The 27023-nt window shown below is 35.3% G+C and overlaps 1 protein-coding gene across 1 annotated transcript; it reads left to right on the forward strand.

Moving 5' to 3' along the window:
- Window positions 1–20: 20 nt before the first annotated feature.
- Window positions 21–25597, forward strand: LOC110097778 (guanylate-binding protein 4). Its single transcript, XM_020824339.2, has 17 exons — window positions 21–496; window positions 1430–1532; window positions 8359–8428; window positions 8525–8563; window positions 8700–8817; window positions 8912–8969; window positions 9104–9168; window positions 9265–9271; window positions 9351–9411; window positions 14906–14965; window positions 15061–15080; window positions 15209–15274; window positions 15898–16065; window positions 16235–16492; window positions 18218–18430; window positions 24563–24834; window positions 24947–25597. The coding sequence occupies exons 1-17, from the start codon at window positions 405–407 to the stop codon at window positions 25086–25088; spliced, it is 1812 nt and encodes a 603-aa protein (XP_020679998.1). The 5' UTR covers window positions 21–404; the 3' UTR covers window positions 25089–25597.
- The last annotated feature ends 1426 nt before the right edge of the window (window positions 25598–27023 follow it).

Below are 27023 nucleotides of genomic sequence, written 5' to 3' on the forward strand. Positions count from 1 at the left end.
TTTGGTGCTGTTCCGCTTCCCAAAGACCAAAGTCTTGTAAGAACAAGTTTCTACCAAGAACGCTCTGTATTTTACTTCTCGGTGAGGTAACCGGATGCGAACCTCCATGGTCACCGTCTTCTTCGTACTAACTTTCGCTCTATTCCCCGGATTCCACCATCATCGCTTCCCGCGAAGAAAACCCTTGTAGAGAAACTTCTCTCTCTCTTGAGCTCCTCTCACGCTGCAAATCTCGCGTTGCACGTTTCCAGAAACTTGACCCTTTTATGTACTTCTCTTCTCTTGCGAAGATCTCTCTCTTCTTCTATGCCGCTTTGGAATATCATCCTCCGTCGACTCCCCGACGCGGCATTCTCTCTTTTTCATTTCTGGAGGTCCTGATATAGGCGCTTGGTTGCTGAACAATGGCGCTTTTGGCTGGCTTTCTTGTGATCTGCCTAACGTTGGGGTGGTTTTGGGAACCCGGGACTTGTGAAGGGAACGAATTTCGGCGAGCGTAAGTTCCTTTTTTTATGAATTTTGTTTGTTGTATTTTTGGATTTCCCGAGTCGCGGCAATGTCATAATAGAAGTTTATTTGAGCTGGAGCTAGTTTGTAAGCATAAATCTCTACACTCCATCACGCGGGAATATAAGGTTGTTTGGTTTTGCGAATTTTGTTGATTTATGAATCGGATCCAATGGGTTGAATCTGCCAATCTGATTCTTCTATTGCTTTTTTTTTTTAATGTTGCCGGCTTGCATCTTTTTCTGTTTTACCTTCATATTTATTCATGATGTTAATAAGTGAATCTCTTGAGCTAAATCTGTAGAAATTGTACCTTTTTTATAATGCAATCTTATAAATTTAGTGACAGTAGTTGCTTTGGGTTAATCAATCTTATAAATTTTATAGGATATGGTTCACATAACCATGTATACATGAAGCAATGTGCATAGCTTGAAACGTTTTTTGGTGATTTATTTGGTTCAATACTTCAATGTTATGTTGATCAAAGTGTTTTCCATATGCCATTGCCATTCATCTTGCAATAGAATCTATGAATACATTTTGTTTGATTTAATGTTATTTTGCTTAAATAATGTGATGTTATCTATAGCAATTAATGATACTTATTATCTTGTTTTTTGTTATTTTGTTAAGTTTTCGGTTGGCCTGATATGTAAATGTTGATTGATTTGGTCGATATGGTGATATCATCAAAATATGACTTAAATGTCAGTTATGTAATTGTTGTTTAAAAATGGTAGTTAATCAAACAACTGAGACATGCTAAACATGATATTATATAGCAGATGTCAATGAACCAAACACCCTGTAAAAGATAATATTACTTGTGGGCGATGCTTTCAAGCTTGTATCCAATTATGGAAATAAAAGGTCATTGATGTAATCAATTATTTATTCACAGCATTGATCATATTTACAGGTTTCCTGTTGTGGAGCCAGATTTTGGTCATACGAAGCTCCGTCTTGCAAGAGAAGGTTTGGAGGCAATTCGAAGAATTAGATCTCCTATAGCAGCTGTTGCTGTAAGTTTTTGGGTTTTGTGATTTTTTTTATCCTTTTGCTGAATGTAATGGAGGCTTCTTTTTCCATTTGGAATTTAACCTTTATATACATCATGACATGGCTATGTTTTTGTACATCATAACATGGCTATACTTTTATATATCTTTTCATAATTTATTTTTTAATGTTTGACAAGGATAAAGACAAAGTTTGGTTCAAAACCAAAAATGATTTTCTTCAATGTTTTATTCTTTTGCTTCCTGTAATGTAATAGGTTTCACCCCCCCCCCCCCCCCCCCCCCCCCCCAAAAAAAAAAAATTTTTTCAAAAAAAAAAATTTTTAGTAAATTATTTGATAAATATGAATGTTGTTGGAAGAAGCATGAATACAAACAGTTATCATGCTATCTTTGATTGATTTCAATGAAATTTTTCTTTTTATTTATTGCTAGTTATAATAGTTAGAGCAGCAGTTTTTAGCTTGTTGTATGCCATTGATTGGTGTCAATGTGAGCTTTCTTTGTATTTTTTGGGTTGTTTGATATTTATAGCTGTTTTCAGTTCTTTTAGATTCAGCAATCATTAGCTATATAAAAAACTTGTGTTTTGAGTTTGCAAAACTCAGTTTTAATGCATTTATGAAATGGTATGTATTACATATAGAGGGCAATCAGCTCGTCAAGTGCCGTGTTATTGGGAATAAGTGGGAAACAGATACTTGGTGAGTTTTAGAAGCGAAACTCAGGTAGAGCTATTACAGTAAAATTGAGAATTAGAGTTTAGGAGGGAGATTGAGAAGAATGAAACACCTTGTTCTTCATGCTTCCAACACCATCTAGCAAGAAAAAAGAAGACAATATATAAAAATGTTTCATGCTCAGCTCCTACCTTGCATTGACACGCAAGAATATGAAAAAAAAGTTCTTGGAGATCCACAGTGTCAACTATTTGCATCAAACATGGTCTGCTTCAGCCGTGCAACATATTTGTTGGGGGGCATTTGTTGACCTCAATACTAGTGTCGGGGTATAGTCGACAGTGCATGATGAGTTTTGAAAGTAAAATAGCTGAACGTAAAATAGCTGAACGTCGTGCGAAACTCACTCGACACTCGTCGACCTAAAATCTAAATAGCCGAAATGGCCTCCGTTAGCGAAACGAACAATGCTGGCTCGTCCGAGGCAAATGACATAGCTATGATCAACACTCAAATTGACTGGGTTGTCGTCTTGTCGATCGGTGAAAATTGGAGAGAGGCTCAGGAATTGATACCAAAGGAGAAGGGTCCAAAGCAGAGTTTGGAATATCAACCAAAGAACCATTTGCAATTGAAGGAAGCAAATAAGCACAATGATGAAAACAAGATGAGGAGCATAAATCCATCAAAGTCGGGAAAGCAATTTGAGAGGCAAAATTACTTCCCTAGGTGATAGAGGGACCTAGGGAGACAAACTTTATATGAGCTTAAGCATGGGAAAAGTCGGTTTCCATGAGGTATTAGCAAAAGGAAATGGGTGGATGATGCCAAAATAAGTGCGATAATTAGTGCACGCATGATAGAGCTACTATGGTCACAAAGACACTTATAGATAGCATGCCAGTTGAGGTTGACCAAAAGTTGCGATTCACAAGTTTGTGGTGTGATAGGTGAAGTAGGAGAGATCCTAAAGGAAGCACGCCATCTCACAGGCCATCACGAAAGCAAGTGACGGAGCTGTTGGTGGAAGCTAGGTGCCAAAGTGAGCTGAATGTAAGAGACTTGTAATATAGGGTATCAGGTTAAGAACTTGCTAAATGCAATTTAAGTCTAACTTAAGTGCGGTTGAATATTAGTTATCATACATTACAAATATGAAAAAAATCAATTGATTATCAATGCCTTGATATCTTCAACATGTTAACCAAATCAATACATATGAGGCGAAGTTTGAGAGGAGCACAACCTTAAATAATTTAATAGTATTTATTAGATACTTTTAGTTATAATTGTGACTTTTCCATAAATAAATCAACTAATAAAATAATTTCTTTGAATTTTAAACAAGCAAATAAATTCCACTACAGGAAATTCAGCTGTTACCGGTGGCCTTGACCGGCGGTTATATAGCCGTCGGTAATAATGGCGGTTTGGCCGCTGGTTAATTCCGGCGGCCTAACCGGTGGTTATTTAAGTATAGGCCGTCGGAACTAGCGGCGGTCATATTACTTCCTTAAGCCGCCGGAACGCTGCCGGTAAAAGCCCTAAAATTAACAAGCCCGAGCCTCCCATTTCATTTCTCTTTTTCCCTTCTCTCTCTTCAGCCGTGCTCCCCCGTCGCCTCCGCCGCCTCTCGTTCGACCGAGCGGCTTGACAACCGCCAACACCTGTCTCCGGCCGCCGACCCCACATCGGCCGCCCTCGAAGCCTCATTGCCTTGCCGCCGTCGATCTCACACCGGCCGCCCTAGTGTTTGTGGGAGTTGAAGGTAAACCGGGAGTTGAAGGTAAACTTGAATGATTTTCTATGATTATTTGTTCTCACTAGCCATTTGCTAGAGTTTGTAATCTAGTGTATGCTTAGGTTGTAATCTAGACATTTGCAAGAGGTTGTAATCTTGTAATCGTTTGAGTAGATCTAAAACTGAATTTATTAAGTGTAATTTTAGTAATGATAGATCTAATGGGTGGATTGTGACTTTGGGTGAGAGTAAGATAGCAAGAGAGATAGATAGATAGATAGAGAGAGAAAGAGAGAGAGAGCTAGAGAGAGGGAGAGAGATATATATAGAGAGAAAGAGAGCAAGCAAGTGTAAGAGAGAGCAAGAGAGAGGGAGAGAGAGTGAGGGAGAGATAGAGAGAGAGAGAGAGTGAGAGAGAATTTGCCGGGTTTATTTTAAGCCGCCGGAAATGTACTCTAACCGCTGTAATTTGCCGGCGGTCTACCGACGGTTATAGTGTTTTGACTGCAGTAAATAACGATACCGGACGGCTGATTGACGCCGCCGGAATTTTCTTTTAACCGCCGGTAATTTATCGGCGATTTACTGACGTTGTACGACGGTTATCAGGCGATACACCGGCGGTGTCTACCGCCGGTATTTTACCGGCGGTATGCCGACGCTGTCCGGCGGTTCTTCGGCAGCACGCCGGCGGCTATAATCGCCGGCTAACCGTCGGCTAACCGCCGGTTAGACACCGGTAATAAATCCGGTGGTTTGATGGCTGGTAAACCGCCGGTAATAAATCCGATAATAACCGGCAGTATAGGCCGTCGGAAAGCCGTCGGCGAAATAAACCGCCGGAAAAAGGCCGCCGCCAAAGGTTTCCGACGCCGTCTTTACCGGCAGTTTTGGAACCACCGAAAAGATGCCGATTATTTTTAAAACCGCCGGTAATTGCAGGTTAACTGCCTGAAAAAACCGCTGGTAATAGCTGAATTTCCTGTAGTGTTCATTGTGTATGTTCTGAAAATTAGAAATATTTTTCATGACTATATATCTTTTTAATGTGTTATTCATTTTGTAATTGATAAATTAAAATTTATTTATTTAAAGCATAGTTAACAAAGTATATAATGCTATTGGTTGGATCCTCGTCAAAGGGCCATTGAGTCCCCCATCATCCACTGACCGGAATGCATTATAATACAAAATTGCATTTGTATATCCTTGCCTTTTGTCCATTTATATTTAACTATGCTTATAAGATTGCATTGATAGATTTTCTTAGTGTATATGCAAACACATTGTCATTGTATGATTGTATCCCATCCTCGAAAACACATTGTCATTGTATCCCATCCTCACACGTAAGTTTCAGATTAATTAAACTTGAAACACATCTATTGGGAAAAGCATATTGCTGAAGGTTAAGGTAGATGTTTTTTTTCACGGATGGAAACAACTCAAAAGCTGCGACATGTGCCATATTTGGTGGGATACTACCTTAAATAATTTAATATTATTTATTTAATACAATGCCCTCATTTTGATGGGGCAAAGAGATAATATTGAAGGAGCACGATTAGGGGTGTAAGTGAGCTGAACCAGCTCGAACTTGAATCGTTAATGAGCTCACGAGTTGAGCTTATCGAGCCACTAGTTTGAGCTTTTATATCATACGAGCTCGAGCTCAACTTGGCTGGGCTCATAAGTTTGTCGAGCCGCTCGTTTAAAATATAAATCTAATTTTAAAATAATATAATAAAATATATACTAAATAATTTTAATTATTTCATGAGTCAAGCTCGAGCTCTCTTAACAAGGTTGAGCCTAATAATTTTCGCAAGAGCCGAGCTCGAGCTCAGTAAACAAGCTCGAGTTCAACGAAAGTTAAACAAGCTTAGCTCAATTAGGCAGATACTCGATTCGATTCAACTCGTTTACAGCTCTAAGCACGACCTTACATAATTTAATATTATTTATTTGTTACTTTTGATTATAATTATGACTTTTCTACAACAAATCATTAATTAGCTATTTAAATGATTTCTTTTAATTTTTAAACATGTAAATCAAATGATTGTGTATGTTCTAAAAACCAGACAAGTGTTCAACGTTTAGATAACTTTTTTATATCATGCCTTTTCTGATTGATAATTTAAAATTTATGTATTTTAACTATAGTTGACAAAATATATAATTCTATTTGATTGGGTTCTGGTTAGATATCCATTTATTTAACCATACCTCACCCTCTGATTGGAAGGCACTAGAATACAAAATTGCGCACTCATATCCTTGCCCCTTCGTCCATTTATATTTAACTATGTTCATAAAATTTTATCTGCTTGGTTTTTATTATTATGTATACCCGAATTCATTGTATCCCATTCTCACTCTCAAGGTCCAGATTGATTGAAGTTGATTAAACATTTCAATTTGTAAAAAAATATTGCAAAAGGTTTAGTACATGGCTTTTTTTCAGGGATTGAAATCCTCAAAAGTTGTAACAGATTGCATATTTGATGGAAGGGCTTTAGCATTCAACTGTCATATTGACGTGAGCAATGTGAACTCTCTCTCAATGCTAAGTTGTATTCATCCATGAACATGAGATGAACAAAGATTGCAATGCAAAGAAAATAAAGTTTAAGCATTATGAGAGAGCCAAGCGATTAGACCACTAGAAGAAAAGGGCTATCAAGGTATGGACAAAATGTTACTAGCTGATACCTAGGGTTTTGGTACTTCTAATTCCTTGGACAACCATGCTCCTTCCCTTTGGGTTTTATGCAACACCAATGCAAATTTTGTCCTTGTATAGAAACTAAAAGTTTTCGCTTGAGTAGATCTAAAACGGAATATATGGAGTGTAATTTTAGAAGTAATAGACCTAGTGAGGGGATTGTGACTTTGGGCGATCAAGTCATTAATAAGAGTACATAATAAGATGGTAGTGAGGCCTGCAATGCTTTATGGTGCTGAATGTTGGCCATTAAAAGAGAAACATAATACTAAGTTAAATAAAAAAAAAAAAACTAAGTTAAGTGTGGCAAATATGAGGATGCTCAGGTGGATGAGTGGTTTTACCCTTAGAGATAGGATACGAAATGAGCATATACGTGAAAAGGTTGGAGTACCTCCAGTAGAAGATAAGATTAGAGAGAGTCGCCTTAGATGGTTTGGTCACATAAAACGGCGGCCTTCCAATGACCCGGTTAGGAGAGTAGAGGTATTAGATTTGACTTATGTTAAGAAAGGTAGAGGCAGACCTAAAAAGATTTGGTTAGAAAATATTAGGAATGCCCTTTCTTTTTTAGATTTAAACGAGAATTTGACCTTTAATAGGACACAATGGAGAAAAATGATTCATGTAGTTGATCCCACGTAGTGGGATAAAGGCTTGATGTGTTGTTGTTGTTGTTGTTGTTGTTGTATTACGAACATAAATGGTTTGGGAAGTTGGTTAAAGAAGAAAAGAGCGGCAGGTTTTGGTAGTGTTAAAAAAAAAGTATTATAAATTGAACTTGGGTCTTTACAAATATCTACCATATTTTGTACTCGCAGCTATGAAAAATATACATTTTAGTCTTATAATGCACCCCAAGGATGCACGCTTACATGCTACATACATGCATAAATATACACTTTACTACAACATATGCCTGCACAACAATGAATTCATACATGTTTATCAGTGAAGATTGTTTTCAAATTAAGCAGTGGCTCTAAGCTTGGGCTTCCTGATACCAGATTTTGGTATAAATCAAAATAGAGCATTTCCAATCTGAAGCGTCACTCTCAGCCTACTCTACAGCATCTTCTAGTTCCTCAGGGTTTTCAATTTTGAAAGTCTGATGTGCTATTTAATCATTTTCACATCTGCTTTCTCACTTAGGGGGTTGTATTAGATAGCATGCATTCTCTTATCTCCTTTGCGTGATCTTTCACCAGCATCACATTGCTCCACCGTTATTCAACATATGTGTGATTTAAGACCGTCTGGGAGCACAATCAACGATGTATAGTGAGGAAAAGTACTGGCTTGGGTGTGGCTTGCTATTTGGATGTATAGGTTGGCAAGCTTTTCCTTCTTACTCTGGTTCACAGAGTGGTCTGAATTGCAGGCCTATTTTGGTCTGCAAAGTGCTCTATCTCTTGATTCTACATTTCCCTATGATGCGGTTGTTAGTCGTGCAATTCCAAAAATTTCATACAACTTGGATTTGTTTTTATTATAGATAATAGCTTATTTTGAAAAGAAAAGTGCTTGTGGAACTTGGTGGACACATTTTTTTCTTTTGTACTTTTAGTGGAATAACTTCCGTCAGATTTTAAAACTATCATCACCTACATACTTATTTAGCAATGTAAAATAAGCAGTTCTTCTTTTTTGCTTATAATTTCATATTGCTTACTGTATCAGGTCATTGGTCCATACCGCTCGGGCAAATCATTTCTTCTTAATCAACTTCTATCTCTTCCATGTGATAAAGGTTTATTGTCTTGAGCATGGTTTTCTATTTCCACTTGGCACTTCAAGATTTATTTCATTATACTATTGTTTTCTATTTGAGTGCATTTCTTTTAAGGTTTTGGCGTTGGACATATGCGAGACACAAAAACAAAAGGTAGAACGATGCTTTGAAAAACACACAATTTCTGTTACTAGGGAGTTATTTTCTTGAGAAATCTTTAGTAATAGCATAGTTTTACTGTTCTTTGGAACTTTGAATATCATTGAACAAGCAGAGTATTTTCTTGTAGGTATTTGGGTTTGGGGGGATCCAGTGGATGTGGTTATTGATGGTGTGAAAGTTTCAGTCCTGTATCTTGACACTGAAGGTTTTGAAAGTATTGGGAAGTCAAATGTATATGATGACAGGTAGAAAGCTGGAAACTGATTCTTCTATAACACTTAGAGATCCTTCCTGCTGTATTGTCTACTATTTCCTCAGTCTCTCTTCCCATCATTACAGGATCTTTGCTCTAGCAACTATCATGAGTTCTGTGCTTATATATAATCTGCCTGAGACGGTTTGTGCTCTATCTGGAGGCAAATTCTGTTGGCTTTTATTGGGTTCGAGTAACCTCTTCCAAAGTTTAATGCAGAAGTTTAATCTAATCCTTACCTTATATGGGTTAATTTGTGTTGGGTATTTATGTTCTAGATTCGTGAGGCTGATATATCTCGTTTGTCATTTGCTGTTGAAATTGCTGAAGAGTTCTATGGCAGGTTTGGGTTATTGTAGTATTTGTTGCTTCTCAGTGTGTTCTATAATTCTTTTCTAACTTTTCTCATATCCTTCCTCGGCGGATCATTGGTGGGCAGAGTCAAGGTAATCTGCAGACAGTTTATATCAGACGTTATGGTAAGTGCTTGATTTCAATATCTAATTGCTTTTGTTATTTCTGCAGGGCCAAGATGTTGCATTTGAGCCTGCTAAACTCCTGTGGCTTATTCAACGCGATTTCTTGCGTAAGTTTTCCCTTTTTTTCCTTTTCAAAATAAGTGATTATCTATAATCAGAATGAACTATGATTGTACTTCACGCACAAACTAAATATAATTTCATTCTTAATCGAGAGTGCTCTTATAATGCTTTAGGAGAGATAATTAACTATGAGGGCTTGCACTCATAGGAAGTAGGACTCAAATCTAAATAAATCGTAACATTGTTCTCAGGGGAAAGCTGGTTAATTTCAAATCAAATCTACCTCATGAAAAATTGGGACCTTAAGCTTGTGAGAGGGAGGTTTGCACACATATTTTTTCAAAGCGAACATATTTCTGCTGACTTTTTACTTGACGTAGGCTCCTCAGCTGATTTCTTTAAGCGGATGAGTCTTTAAATTTAATTAATTAAAATTGACTAATTATATCATAAACTTTGATTATTTTGATTAAACTCAATGAGTTTAATTATTTGATTTAATTATAGTTTATAAATTAAAATTTAGTTAAATTTAATTCAAATTCTCTGGACACTACGGTCAATGTGTTGGTAGACTGAACCCTATAGTATTCCCGGGATAACGGAACTATGGGATCTTGATCGGGTCTACCTTCATTCCCCACAACTAGGGCTTAGACTACTCACACATTGTTGCACACACATTTTGTACTTCACGCGCAGACTAAATATAATTTCATTTTTAATCGAAAGTGCTCTTCTAATGCTTTAGGAGGGTTAATTAACTATGTGGCTTACACTCATAGGAATTAAGACCCATATCTAAATAAACTATGACACTACTCTTAGGAGAAATCTGGTTAATTTCAAATCCAATCTACCTCAGGGAAAACTGGGACCTTAAGCTTGTGAGAGCGAGGTTCGCGCGCACATATGTTTTCAGAGCGAACATATTTCTGGCGACTTTTTACTTGATGTAGGCTCCTCATCAGCTGACTTCTTTAAAGAAGTCAGCTGATGAGTCCTAGATCAATTATAATTAATTTAATTATATTTGAAATTTTAAATTTAATTAAATAAATTTAACTAATTAAATCAGAAACTTTGATTATTTGATTTAACTCAATGAGTTTAATTATTTGATTTAATCATAATTTAAATTAAAATTTAGTTAAATTAAATTAATATTCCCTGGACACTACTAGTGTTGGTAACTTAACTCAATTCTTAAAAATACAGGATACGGGTACGGCGCGGACACGACATTATAATTTATAAATCATACATAAAAATTAAGAAAGCAATCAAAACATAATATTTGAAATTACAAAAAAAAAAAAAAAAGACAACAACATCATTTGTAGCCTTGTAGCTTATAATATCAAAATATAAGTAAGCATTAAATGTCTAGTACAACAACAAAAGCATAAACATAAATTATCTAACACATGAAGTTTCAACTATTCAATAGAAGGAATGATATAATTATCTTCTTCATTGGTTTGTCTTTGAACTTCCATATCATCTTCAATAAATATCATAGCTTCTAATTCATGCTCATCAAGTGAAAGATTAATAATTTCTAATATTTTCATATCATCAAGAGACTCAAATCCATCTCGGAAATGAGAGAATCTTGCTCGCAACCACGGAAGTAAATACGACACGTTTTTTTTTTCAGATTTCTTTTTGTTTTTCAACGGACACGCGTATCAGATACGCGTGTCCTTTTGAAATTAAATAGTATTTTATTTGGATACGTCTTTGGCGTATCCGACACGTATCGGTGTATCGGATACAACACGCCTTCATAAATAGGTGTATCGGTGCAACATAGGACAGAACCATGGGATCTTGATCGTGTCTACCTTCATCCCTCACAACCAGAGCTTAGAACATACACACACTGTTGCACACACATTTGTACTTCACGCACAAAGTAAATATAATTTCATCCTTAATTGAGAGTGCTTTTCTAATGCATTAGAAGGTGTAATTAACTATGAGAGCTTGCGCTCGTAGGAAGTAGGACCCATATATAAATAAACCCTGACACTATTCTCAGTGGAAATCTGGTTACTTTCAAATCCAATCTACCTAAGGAAAAATTGGGACCCTAAGCTTGTGAGAGCGAGGTTTGCGCGCATATATTTTTCCAGAGCGAACAATGACTTATTGGGTTTTTGATATTGCTTAATTGCAAATTCCATTAGGATTTTATGATATTCATTGTTTGCTTAAGCTGCTTTTAGTGGAGAAGAAATATTTGACTTTAACGGATGCTTTGTCAATAATCTTGCCAGATATCTATTTTTTTCCTTCAATTGATGCTCTTTCCTGTGACCTTTATTTTGAAAGTTCAAAAGTTTTCTCTGAAGCATTATCGCAATTTAAGAATATGGGATAATATCATGCATGGGATACGCCATGTTTTCTAAAATTGGGATTACAATATAGATGAGTCTGCCAACGTACAAATTTGAATGTAGCTTAAATAAAAGCGAATGCATCCAACAATCTGCACGAGTGCACACATACAAACAGAAACAATAATGTAGTCACATAGCGCGCACATTGGTTGCAAGAGCAGAATAAAGAAAACAGTAAAGTGACTTTCTCGTGAGGAATATTTTATATACCATGTTATTAGCTGAAGTTAGAAATGTAACTTTCTAGTTTCTTCAATATTATTTATCTGGTTATGTTATGATCTAACTATTAATTTGTAAGATTAAAAATGGGTGTGAGAACTACTGTTTTCATTGAGAATATGAGAATCCTTAAAATATTTGGTGTTCAGTCACCTGTTTAGAAGTAGTATAAATGCTCCGTTTGTGTTATTGTGTATTAAAACAGTTGGGTGAGTTTTTTTATGATTTTCAATGATTAATGTACGTCTAGGTTGTAGTTTAGAGGGAGGAGGTCAAATTCAAGTTGCAATTTTACATTGTTTTAGGAAACATACAATTTAACAAATGGTGTTCTCAAAACCTACTAGTTTTCTGCTCATTAAATAACTTCTAAGCTTGAATATCTGGGAATATATTTAAGCACAATGCTTAGTGCTAACCTCATATCTTAGTTTCATACCATGAAGTTGTGACTAGGATATATAAGAAAAAATCATATTAATCATTTACAACAACAACATTAAGCTTTTATCCCACCACGTGGGATCAGCTGCATGAATATTTTTTCTCCATTGTATTCTATTAAGAATCAAATTATCATTTAAATATAATAAAAAAATGGTCGCCGTTTTGATTTTACTGTAATTTTTCTATTTGTTGTTTGCTTTTTTTGCTAGGGGTGTCAAAATGGTTCCGCAGGTTGGGTTAGGGTTGAACCCGGATTGACTCGAGTTTAAACGGGTTGACCCAACCTGACCCGCAAACACGAAATGGGCTCAGTCGATTGCGATTTCTCCTTGCTAAACTGACAGTAGATCTGATGGCTTCTACAAGAAGCGGCGTGAGTCGAATGACTGACCGGTAGAAGATCAGGAGGCGGCGTCTTGAGGTGGTTGGGCCGGTTGGAGCTGAAGGAGGAGGAACTGGTTGCCTCTTGTGTCTTGAGGTGGTTTGACCGATCAGATAGCGGCGTGACTGGCAACCCGCGGCTCAAGGTCCTTCAATCTGGAGAGGTGAGGCTTGCCTGCTGCTGCTTGCGTGAGTCATGAGATCGAGAGAAGGAAGGAGAGCCGGTGAGGCTTGCCGCTTGCGTGAGTGACGTGAGTCGTAAGATGGGAGGGTAGCCAGGTAGTGTTTTCTAAACGGATCAACCCGGGTCATTTTCGGGTTTTCGGGTTAACTTGAACTCAACCCGATTTTTAAAACGGATCGACTTGCCGAACCTGAACCTGACCCAACAGGTTGATCCGAACCCAAAATTTTTCGGGTCGGGTTTCAGGTCGTGTCAAATATTGACACCCATAGTTTTTGCTTCCGAATCGGATCATACTTCTCTATCATACCTTTTAATAAATTTATAGCTTCCATAATAGACCCACCTGACATGAATCTAAATTGATTTTGAGAGATAATAGTGTCATTTCGCAACTTATACTCAATAATTCTCTCCCATAATTTTAATGTATGACACATTAACTTAATTCCTTTATAATTCACACACTCTTATGCAGCACTATTCTTAAAATAAGAACCAACATACTCCACTAATCTAACATCTTTTTAGTCTCCAAGATAATATTAAAAAGTTTAATAAGCTAAAAAATTTCTTTTTCTCCTAAGTATTTATACACCTCTATTGGAATATCATGAGATCCAACTATTTTTTCACACTTTATTTTTCTTTAAAGTCTCTCTAATTTGGATTTTACTAATACGTCGATAAAAACAAAAATCTTTATTTTCATGTGGGGTGCTAAGGTTATTAAAGTTAATCATATTCTCACAATTTTTGTTTAAAAACTTGTTGAAATATCTCATCCACTTATATTGAATATCCATGTCTAAGAAAAACACTTTTTAATCTTCATCCTTAATGCACTTCACTTGAACTAGATCCTTACTTTTACTATCTCTTTGCTTGGTTAGCTTGTACATATATTTTTCACCCTCCTTAGTATCTAATTTATTATATAAATTATTAAAAGTTATATTCTTTGCATCATATATTATTTTCTTAGGCTCCATACATGCCTCTCTATATTTTTTTTTCAACTTTCTGAACTTTTACATCTAAACCAATTTTTATAACAAAGTTTTTTTATTTTTGATCTTTTCTTGCATATTTTGATTCCACGACCAACTTTTTTTATTATTTGGACCTTTTATTTTTGATACTCCAAGCATAATGAAAACAACTTGTCAACTTTTCATTTAGCACTTAATAAAAACAACTTGTCAGCTTGTACTATTCTACAATTTGTATCAAATGTTTGCAATTGTTGGATAGAAAGTGGCTGTTTTTTTTTCCAGGAAAACAAAATAGTGCAAAAAATTAATTTTAGATAGTACAACTTCTACTGCACGCTAGTGAAAATTCTCAAGTTAGCTGAGATGGTTAGGTAGTCATTCATGACTCATATCAAAATTTCCCTATCTTTGTCATGAAGTCTCATCCGTTCAATCAATAGTTTCTTGAGTCACTGCCACTATGGGACTTTTCGACAATTTGCAATCAAGAATAATTTATTACAGTTACATATGAAAGGGTGTTATACAATGTTAGTTGTTTACGATTGGCCATATTCACGCCAAAGTATATTTTTGAAGGTTCATATAACTAGAACACGATAGGACATATTTTTGTTATAGAAAATGGACTTGGATAGTTTGTTGTTTGCAATGAAGAGCTAAAGGTTCTCCTATAAGCTAGGGACATAAAATTAATTTTAAAGGAATAAGACGGTAAGTGGGTTAAGCAAACTTATCATGTTAGCAATTGCTTAGAATTTTAAATTAACTGAAGTTAACACCAATGCATTATTTAACATGAATGAAGGACAAAAAGGGACTCTTAAAGATGAATCAAATAGTTAAGATGATGCTATTAATGATGATGATAATGATAAATATTTTGGGTGATTTCACACAGAAGGGAAATCCGTTCAACAAATGGTAAATGAAGCCCTTCAGCGAGTCCCCAATGCTAATGGTATGTTAGACCTTCCTCCTAAGTCATGTGCTTATTATATACCTTGTCAATTATGTTGAAATTAGGTTGCATATTTCTCTCTCTTTTTTTTGCAGGGGACAAATATATTGATCAGGTATTTTTTTGGCTGGAATATCTCTCATATTCTGCTAGTTCTTTTTATTGATTCTCTCTCTCTCTCTCTCTCCCCCCCCTTCCTTTCAATCTCCCTCTTTCTCTTTCTGTAACGATTCCTTGTAACAGGTCAACCAGATTAGGGACTCTTTAGCCATCATGGGTGATAATAGCACAGCCTTTAGCCTACCTCAGGTACATATTCTTGTCTTATTTAGTTGATAGTTTTTCTTCCATTTTCGATACATCTAGATTTATTTATGATAAAATGCAATCATTTGACATTTATGGCATTTAATGGATGTGGAATTGGTTTGTTTTGTAAAGATGACCTAAGATAAGAACCAGACGTTGACATTATCACCTGGTTGAGAGGCTTGATGTGTGCTGAAACTTTAGTGTTTGAATGTAGTTTTTGTGTTTTTATGGTTGTGAATGTTTGTCTATGTGAGAGGGAGGATTGAGGGTTGTGTTTTGAAATGATGCACTGAGAGTGATGATTAATAAACAAAGATTAGCATTCTCACCAAATTGATGACCTTATGTGTGTGTAAGAGTGGGAGGGATACAGGATTTGTTTTGAAAAGGCAAGGTAACATTGATAGTTATGAACCGATCATTTCTATTCTCAATAATTTGTATTCAAGCTTCATGAAACAGGATACAGGATTTGGAATTTCTGTTCTGTTGATTTGAATTTCTGTTGGGGGGGGCGGTGATTTTCCAAAGTTCAGTTTACCACTGAGGCCTTTTTTAATTGAGTTGGCATAACCATTTGATATTGAATGCTGGCTAATAGTAGACAATTCATGTTACAGCCTCATCTGCAAAGGACAAAACTTTGTGACATGAAAGATAGTGAGCTTGACCACTCATATGTAGAACGAAGAGAGCATTTGAAACAACTTGTTACTTCAATCGTACGTCCAAAGATTGTCCAAGGAAAAACCCTCAATGGGGAGGAGTTTGCATCTTTCCTAGAGCAGGTGTTTTTTCTCTTTAACTCATTCTTGATGCTAAATTTCTATTATCACTGAACAATGAAGTGATCAGCTTAGATGCATGGACAGAACAGATATATTAACTAAAATAATAGTTGGTCTACATTTTTGACTGAGCATCCTTTTTTTATCACTGTTACTAAATGGATTCTAGATTCTTGAGGCATTAAACAAAGGGGAAATTCCATCCACTGGTTCTCTTGTTGAGGTTTTCAATAAGGCGATCCTTGATAGGTGCTTGAAGCTATACAATCAACAAATGGATAGGTTGCATTTGCCATTACCTGAGGATAAGTTGCAGCTGGCCAACAATGATTCAAAAGTTGAAGCAAGAAAGCTCTTTGATGAGCAGCATTTTGGTCGACATCATGCTGAACATTCTGCCTTCAAGCTTGAAGAAGAAATGCAGAAGGTACGATTGAGTTCAGCTAAATAAAATTAAACCAGTTTTTTTTCCTTTTCTACATTAAAATAAATGCAATCTTTCTTTAGCATATAACATAATTCATTAATAATCTTGGTTTGATTTGATGTCGGAAACTTTTTCAATTGCCTAAAGTGAATCTTAAAGAGCTGTTGCAATTTCCCCTTCATATTCTTTTCAGAAATTCCACCAATTTTTTTTTTTAAAGAAGAAAAGAGAGTTTATCAACAATTAAAATTTTTCTCTATTGCTGTTGGCTTCAAAAATATTGTTTTCATAATTGTCACACCATCATCATCGCTAGATTATGTTCTCATTTCTTCCTCATTGTTCCTCATCCTTTTCTTCCTCATCTTGGTTTTCCACATCAAGATTTCCCCTTTTGATGCGAACTAAGAAATATGATTAATTCATCCCAACTAATAACTTGATGATCATCCAGGTAGAAATCTATAAGAAATCTGAAACAAAAAAAAAAATCACACTTTAATCAGTATTAACTTCTCAATCATAAAATTTTAAATGGGACAACTTTGACTAAAATAATTCATTTCTCCAAAATAAATCACACATTAATTATAAAAAAGATAATAAGGAAATAAATCACCAGAATAAAGTTCAAAGTTTTGCACCGGAGTAAGGATTGGAATTCCCTTATAAATTTATTGTCACAATTTGTATTAAACTCGATGAATTCAACATTCAATAGGCACCCATACTTGAAAGAAAAAAGAAAATTTATGAAGCAAAAGCGAAAACCTCAGTATGTCTTATCTATGTTTTACACCCTATCTCTCATGATAAAAAAACTAGAATTCTATCTTTAATTTGATTCATATCATCATATGACCCTGGGGGAATGCCACCAGTAGAAACCACATGAAAATGTAACAGAAAAACGCTGAAAATAACACATGGATAAGCACTACAGGTGATATGCACATGATTCGACCATGTCTGCATCTATAATTAGCAAAACCTAGTTGACTTCCCTATTAGTTGTAACAACAAAATTTCATAAGAAGGTCCAACAATAAAATCACATAGAATCAGTCTCCCACGGCAAAACCTTAAGATTCAGAGAACTATTACCTAAACTAACTACTGAACCGATTCAAGCCAACACAAAGAACCAAATCGAATCAATATAGATATTAGAGGATACAACCCATTCTCAATTAATGTCTACTTGATTGATATGTTTTAGATAGATGGACTAAAACAAAAAACTACTAAAAAATAAGATATCGGATAAACTAACTAAAATGAAAATTAGTGTTTAATTTACTAATTTGCTCCTTTCACGCGAAAGATTTGTATTTTCGATTAGCGCAGACTTTCATATCTCTATCTCATAACTAGGAAGATATTTCTTAATGCTAAATGAAGCTTGAGCACTGCTTGAGTAATACAAGTGAAACTAATGTGCGAATATGCTTATAGGGACCTATGAACTAAACTACATTAACTAGTTTGTGTTGAAGAGTGATCTTATAGAAGTTATGCTAAATTTGTTCAATCAAGAAAACATCATCCAAATTCTATAATTATCCAGATGACTCAAATCTAACTTCTTTGATGTTTGAATATACTTTTGGTTTTATATGATTCAGATACTTTATCCTAATAAAATTATATACTCTTGTACCTCTAGTCAAAATCATTGCTCAGATCCCAATGTCAGAAATTTAACTTTTTTAAATGTTTATGCAGGTTTATAAAAATTTTGTTCTGGCCAATGAATACCAGTCCTCAAAATTGTGCGAATCATTGTATACAAAATGTGAAGATAAAATGGACCATCTTCAAGCATTGAGACTTCCATCTATGGCTAAATTTAATGCTGGATTTCTTCAATGTAACCAAAGTTTTGAAAAGGATTGTGTTGGCCCTTCAAAAAAGAGCTACGAGCAGAGAATTTCGAAGGTTAGTCTTCCCTATTGTCATCATTAATATCGATGTTTGTCCTTTATTTGGAAATGCATTATATTGAATGATAGAACATCTCAGTTTCTTTTAATTGTCATCATTTATGCATGGTTAATTTATAATCCTGTAGCTTGGGATTTTTATTTTCCGTTTATGGTGTCTAACATATTCTTTAGCATTCCACAATTTATGGTATATGTGGTGGATATGTGATGTTCGTTGTTTTAAATCATTTAATGTTTATTAACGTTAAATTAAGTTCATTTTGTTTTAGTTTTTGATCAAGTCATTGAATATTTAGCATTTTGGAGGGATGTCCAGTTTCCTACCATAGATGCCTTAGAAGTATTATGCTGGTAAATCTTCATACATATATAACCTTTTCTAGTCATTTGTTGCCTTTGTTTACCATAGATGACTTAGAAGTATTATGCTGGTAAATCTTCATACATATATAACCTTTTCTAGTCATTTGTTCCCTTTGTTCACAACAACCAGCCTTGTAGAGTTGAAATTGCATCATCATCGGTCTTATGCCATTTATAGCTATTTGAAATTAATGGATTCTTATTCTTTATTTGATCCTATTGAGTATCCCTTGAGATGTTAAACCCATTTGATGAAAATATTTTTAAACTACTCCTTTTTTAATTAACTTCAGTTTAACCTCTTTTTATTTCTTTCACTCTAATTTTGTCAAGTTGTTTAATTAGTTTATTTTCTACCCTCTATTGTATGTGCCCAAATCACTCAAGTCTATTTTCATTATCTTATATTTTGGAATACATGCATATGCAACAAATCTTCTTATTGTTGGAATCCATGGATTAATTCCAAAGATGAAAATTAGGTTCTTGTCGATTCATGACAACCCACATATTCATGTCAAAGAAAGAAATGGGGATCCCATGGATTCATGCTAAGGAAATTCAGACCATGTTTTACAAATATATATATATAATTTTCTTATTTAATTCTTAGATCATTCTATATGTTGCTTTATACACATAATTTATGAAGTAAGAAGAAATTCTTCCCGATCTCTTGTTCTCCATATGGTAATAGGGCAATAGGCTCGTTCGATTATATTTCGAGCTTCATTTCCGTATGCATTCTCAACCTTCATCCTCGCATCATTCCTCAATCTTTATTGTTCAACATAAAGACCTATTGTGTCTTGTCACTTGTCTTGATTGACCTTTAAACCATTAATAATCTCTTTCCTTGTCATTGTTTGATTGACCAATTTCTTCATTACGTTCATAACTCCGATTTTGCTAGGATCAAGCTTCTCTGCATGATTCTCTCTATGAAATTTTTCTATCATTCTTTTATTTTAGTTATGTGTGATTTCTTCACATATATTGTCCTATGCAATATTGTGATTTCTTTTCCCATTGTTGACCCCCAATCTTTTCTTTGCATCGACTCCAATTCTAGTAGGATTTACATTACAATGACATCGAAAATCTTTTTCCACTCTATGCTGCACTGCTTGAAGTGTTGCTAGGATTACATTTCTTTCCAATGCTCCACATCATAACTCGTACATTGAATGATGACAAATTAAATTTAAATGAACAAATACAAAGGATTATGACTTGAACACAACATCAAAACAAAATCAAACTTAACCAAATGATGTTGGACGACAAGAGACTCATATTTGAACTTGAACTCATCTTGGACTTGAATTGAATTAGCACACTGGACTTGACCTGAACTGAACATGAACTACAGGGGACTCAAGTTTGACAGTGAACTGTACCTGAATTTGGACCCAAGTTTGGACAAAGACTTGAACAAATGACAGGGGGGCTCAAATGAACTGCAAGAGATTTGAACTTGAACTGAATGACATCACATGAAACTTGAACTTACACATCTAAGCTGAACTTGAACCCAAGTGAACCACAAGGAGCATTGACATTTAACAAATGATGATGAATCAGATGAATGACATTGAACTTAAAGGAAATTTGGACATAATCAAATGATTTGAAACACAATTTAAAATAAAAATTGTGATTTGGCAAGTTAACTACTTCAATTGGAGTGCAAATGAATAATGATGTTGAGTTTATCATATAAAATGAACCACGTTTGAAGATAAAGGACTTGCAAGCACGATGTGCTTATATATGTAAAAATAAGATGTTGAAAGATATGTTGTGGGTACAAAACCATGGCCTAAAATATTGTGGAGGGTGATAATTAATTTGCAATGCTAAACATGACTCGACCCCATGCAACAATCAGTAGGAATCATCACCTCAATTGAATGATTATCGTACAAGAGCTCCAATGGTTGTTGTAATTGACCCATGAAAGCTACTCCAGTAAAAGTGCAAATCTCCGATTGACCATAATGCTAATGAGTGCCACTCGTATCATAGACCAACTAGCTATGTGATAAGAGATCTATATCGTGCATCAAGAGCTGTTGGTGGGCGAAGACAAGGATACACAAACTACATATGCATGAAGAAATTGATAGCGAAATATAGCTCGATCAGTGGCCAATGACAAGTCATAGATGAGCGTATTGATGAAGAAAGGAGATATATTGCCGACACGATAGATCTCTAATGCATATAGATATTTGCAAGCAATGATGGATAATCATCCATATGAAGAACACTATATCTATAAGTAGCAATCATCATTGACAACAAGATGTACTAGTCCTCTCGTGAATAACAATAGTGAGTAGGCTATAAATCTAAAAATCTTTTTACGATCGACGTCCACTGTTCTGCAAATACACACAACAATCTTTATGAATATTGGAAGATACACAAATAAATGCGACAGTTCATCAACCAAGCACATCAATTCCCCACAAGCAGAAGGGTTCAATGTGTTAATTGCAACTAGAAAGACCCAAGATACAGTGAAAATGACAGGTTGATAGCTCAAGGCAGCGACCGCTGATTTCAAAGTATGGGACTTTAGTAGAGATACAATCATCTAAGGTTGAAATAACAGACTTATTTACTTAAACTAACAACAGAAAATGATAAGGATAACATAATCAGAAAATTTGCTTGTTGATTCCCATACGAGTTCATGGAAAATAAAGACAGATCAAGTCGTTGTTTTCAAAGATAAAGTGAGTGAATCCCAGTTCAACCAAGTTCTGAGTAGGATAAGACTATTGGGGCTTGCAATTTCCTCGACAAATAGTGGTCATGCATCCTAGATGTCATCCACAGGCAAATGCTGAAGGACTATGGAAAATATGAGTTCCTACTAGCTGCCGTAGAAGACCCATTATATGTCCAAAATGTACCCCACACGTGCACTGTAATATGTATGCACATTGGTAAACAAAAGGGGCAAGGGCAATCACAAAATCCACATGGGCCCCGATGAGCGTGTTATGGGTACACACGTGACGTCTAGGGATGCTGTCCGGGTCAATAAATAAACGTAAGTTCAAGCCTGATTTTTCTATGCGGGTAGATAGGAGTCGACATGCCTCGAACAATCAAACATATATACGGTCAGGGTGTTGACTAGAATATATGTTTTATACGTTTATATAAGGCCTTCAAGGTCGATGACAAAAGAAATTCATCAACAAATACTTAAAACATAGAGCCTACGAAACCCGATCCTCTGTCGATGTCTCGATAGAGTCGACAATGTTCAATCTACAAATGGAAATGACCCTAAACACCCCGATGATGGCCGCATTGAACGAAAATCTCAACCGGAGGGGTTAATTTCAAGTATTCAAATGCCTTCCAAGCTCCACCCAAATATTAAAAAAAATCCAAAAATTCCAAAAATACTGAAACCCAAAATGTTTAAAATTGAAATTCAACCATTCAAGCGCTTAAAGTAAGATGCATTCATCCTCCGCAACAGTTTGCCGGGGTGGACACATTGAAGTTTATTTCAGCTCACATAGAGCTAATGCATAGTCGGAAAATATCACTAGGATCCATTGTCAAACAATCTCTTGCTAGTATGGACGTGGTACGTGTCATATAACCGGCAGTTTTGCCGCCAAATGACATTGCAAGATAAACAGTTATGACCCAAGGCCTTCTGAACTGAGTGGTTTTGTCGCCAAATGGCACAACGAGATAACAGTTATGGCTAGAGCCAATACGTCGCTTAGTGACATCAAATCTTTGGGATATGAATCAATATGATATAATCAATAGGACACAAAGCTCTTTGTTAGCTAAGGTGGATTCAAATTTGTCCCCTTAGACAAATATTCACCCCAGGTCTACAAGGTCCCCTTGGACGAAGCAACCCATAGCTGCCGACAAGGATCCTTTTGTCAGGTTGGGTCGACTACCTCTCTGACTAAGTAGACCAAGGACCGCGATGGCCAGGGACACAAAACTATGGGATCTTGATCAAGTCCATCAATCATTCCTCCACCATCCACTTTAAGTGCAAGATGGTGAAATTTCAACTTTAAATATGAAACCTTTCAAATTCCAAATTCCCAAGCTGCTATTATATGCCAGATAACACGTACTTTCTACGTATCTGATCGATGACTAGTCTTAATTGAAAGTTCTCTCTCGTTATCGAGAGGGGTAATTAACTATAGGGGCTTGCGCCTATAGGAAACCAGAACTCAGATCTTAAAGTCCTCACAAAATGAGGGCAAAATCTTTTGGTAGTGTCTTATCTACAAACTCATATGCCTTTACAAAATTTATGCTGGAACTTAATTACATTAAAACTCCCCCGAAAAGCAGCGGGGGAGGCTGGGGCCGAATTTTCGGAGCCCACACATGCATTTATGTTTGACCAAAAAAATTGAAACACAAAATCGCTTGAAGCTTGCTTGAAAAATGAAAATTGACCTGATTTCAACCTCCATTTTGAATTTTAAACAAATTGAGTTTGGCTTCTCTTGCACGCTAAATATCACAAAAAATGAGTGATTGTGTGGATATATATGTGTGTTTGATATATGATATAATATTTTTATCTATTTACAGTCAACTATTAATCAATTTCAAATTGACTCAAAATTCATTTCAAGATGACAAGGAAGTGAATCATTTTGATTTAAAGTTGAGCTAAAATTAAAATTTTGAATTTGAATCGGGCATATAGCTCTGTAGAGCTTGACTCGTATCAACCATATGTATGTGTCGAGCTAAAATTAAAAATTTTGATTTAAAGCTGAGCTTGCCTCTTGTCACATTTCTATCTCCTATGCCACACGCATCATAAATCCTCTTGTTTCCCATCCTATTAGATTTTATTTCCTTGAAGTCACCTCTCTCTCCTCTACATATCTTAATAGTTCATTTCTCTCTTTCCAAAATTAATTTTTCAAATTATTTTCTATTTCAACTTGTGGAGTGTAAGCAGTGAACATATTTATAATGTCCTCATTGGTAATAAAATTAATTAATAATCTCATCTTTTAGCTCTATTCACTATCATTCATGTCATTTTTCTGTTGGTAATTTTTCCAACATGTAATGACTTATTATCCATTGCCAATGTCCTTTATCCCTTTTTGTATTTAGTTTCTCTCACACAATTATCATTTATTCTTCTTTAAATCCTTCTATCCGTCTATTCATTTGTATTTTTTTCTTTGAAAGCCCTCTAATTTTAAATAGCAAACGTAATATTTTAGTTTCAGTTCTGCTTATTTTTTTATCTTAATTGGGCGTCGAACACTTGAGACTAAATAATTGAAAAAAAGGCATTTCTTTTCACATAAAAATTCATCAAGAAGAAATTAAGTATCTGAACGTGATACATAGATATACGTTAAAAAAAAAAGTTTAAATGCTTAAAATCTTAATCCTCACTGCTCTAGTGAAACATACAAGAGTTTAAGCTGAAATTTTGTTTTTGCAGTCTTCTCACACTGATTCCATTTGAAAATTTTTGCCCAAATTTAAAAGAAAATTTACACCCTTTTCTCCTTGAAGTTTGAAATTACATTGCAGTTACTAAAAGATTGAAGTACCATATATGTTCTCTTTCATTTAAACGTTCTTGGAGTACACTCTTGAAGCACCACCAAACTAGCAATTCTTACATCATTCAAAAATTACCTTTTTTTTTTTAAAGAAAATTTGTATTCTTAGAAATTCCTTTTTGCATCTAAATAAAACCAATTACTGTCTTCAGATGCTTGGGAAATCTCGGGCACTTTTCATCAAGGATTACAATAACAGGCTCTTCAATTGGCTGGTGACATTCTCCCTCGTAATGGTTGTGGTGGGTCGATTTGTCATAAAGTTCTTTTTGCTTGAGATTGGTGCTTGGGTGATGTTTATCTTTCTGGAGACCTATACAAGAATGTTCTGGACATCGGAGTCTCTCTATTACAATCCTGCTTGGCATTTTATTGTAGCCACCTGGGAATCTATTGTTTATAGCCCAATACTCGATCTTGACAAGTCGGTTCCCTTCCTATCTTATCTGATTATTTCTACTCTATAACAACTGCAACATGATAATTTGCTGTTATTATCCTCAGTGTCTTATTATCTTATTTCTTTTTCATGGTAGATGGGCAATTCCATTGGGATCACTGCTGCTGATATTTGTTCTATACTGGCGGTGCTATGGGAGAAGGAAACTTGGTGGTAGATACCTTTTGCCTCTTTACAACACTCAAAGGAGGGGCTCAAGTCGGCCGAGATCAGACTAGCAGAGTTTCCATTACTATTTTCTCTGCGTTCACCAGGTGAGACTTCGGCTTCGTTTGGGACGGCTTTCTTTTCACTTTATAAAGCAGTTTCTTGGTAAAATTTTTTAATATTTGTACTAGAAAGCTGTTTTAAGAAGCAATAAGAAAGCCGTCCCAAACGAAATCTTCTTTTCGATGGACCTAGCTCTCCCAACAGACTTATCGTTCTAAATCAACATCTAGAGATCGCTAAGCGTAGGAGAAGTTTGACATATAACCGTTAGATGGGGCTTATATTGCTTGTAAAATTCTTTTGTTTAAATTATTTATTCACAGGGTTGCTCATAGCTGGAGAATTAGTGGGCAGCACAAATTTTAACCTGTGCTCCTGCATCTTCTTTCTATACAAAATCACTCCATGTTATTTTATTGTTGGTTTCTATGGAAAAAGGAAAACAAATACTTTGTACTGATAACGGCTGAAACCCAATTTGAAAATGTTTAATTCTCAGTTTTGTTAAATTCTTAAAGCTGCTGGCCTTCAAAGTCCTCAAGGGATTATTCTCATTAGTTGCCACTTGCCACTGAGATCTTTCTGTCTGTATGGCTTATTCGCGTGTATTTGAGAAGAACTGCCGTTTTATATCTAATTTTGAGATATTTCTCTTAGTGCAAGAAGTTATACTGATTTTCAACAGTTTCAATTCGACATGTTAGCTTTAGTCATGATTATTCTGTGCGGAGGCTGAATGTAACTCTATGTCCAGAGGCAAATCAGGTACAATCATGCCAGCGGTATTGAGTCGAGGTACCGAGCGAAAGGGTGATGTGTTGTATTCTGATTGATTTCTGAACGGCGTTCGACGTCCACACAGAATAATTTTTTCTTTAGTAGGTCTAGAGTTACCTGTTGGTATATAGTTTTTTTTTTTTTTGAAGAGTTCCACTCATCTCTCGTCTCTCTATACTATGCAAGTATGCAACTACACTCTGTATGTTCAAATTAATTTATAATTAGCCTTATAAATAGTTCTGTTTTGGTTTTTAGATCTCAATCATAAATTTTATTTAGCTACATTTTTTTTTTTTGTTTAAAATTTTTTTAATGTTAGAACAGCTTTAAAAAAGATCATAATTTTTATAGTAAATTTATAAAATATTAAAAAAAGTTTTAATTATCCACGGGCCTTTTTCCATTATACTTTTTAACGGGGCAGAATCCTCGTGACTTATGAGTCAGATGAACTAGAGAGAAGATTAAGGCTTAGTAACTAGAAAGAAGATTAAGACTTAGTTTGGGATGATTTTTTTTTTTGTTTTTTAAAATAAAATTTTAGTATAAAAATTAAAGTCTAAAACTAAAGGTGAACCAGAGTTAAATTAACTCAATAAACTACATGAAGAATTGAGAATGTAAGAAATTTTATAAAAAAAGCGCAACACTAGAGGGCGAACTAATAAGAAAATTTAGACTTAAGCTTTGTTTGGAATGACTTTTTTTACTATTTTTTAAATCAACTTTTGAATACCAAATTTTAAATTTTGTACTACAACGATCCATCTTAAGCTTCCGTAACAATGATATAAACCTTTCTTCCTAGTGCTATAAACGGACCGCATGTAGTTTCTCATAATTATATCATGAAGCAGTTTGTGAATGAACTGCACGGTGGTTTAAAGGATTTTTTTTTTTTTTTTCCGACCGGATTCGACCGGATTTCCACTGGCCTTGCAAAGGCGAGAAAGCGAGGGAATAAGGATTGTCTAAGGGGCTGTTTAGTTGCGTGAATTAGGAGGGTAAAGTAAAATAAATACATGTATTTATTAAATTCGGCTGTTTGATTAATTTTGAGGGAATAAAACAAAAACCTCTGAAGCATTAGGGCGTGTATTATCGGAGGCGGATCCCGCGACTTCAAAAGCCGCTCAAAACGAGCGGGTTTGAAATTCTTCGCC

Source organism: Dendrobium catenatum, unplaced genomic scaffold (assembly GCF_001605985.2).
Source record: "Dendrobium catenatum unplaced genomic scaffold, ASM160598v2 fragScaff_scaffold_1434, whole genome shotgun sequence".
NCBI lineage: Eukaryota > Viridiplantae > Streptophyta > Magnoliopsida > Asparagales > Orchidaceae > Dendrobium > Dendrobium catenatum.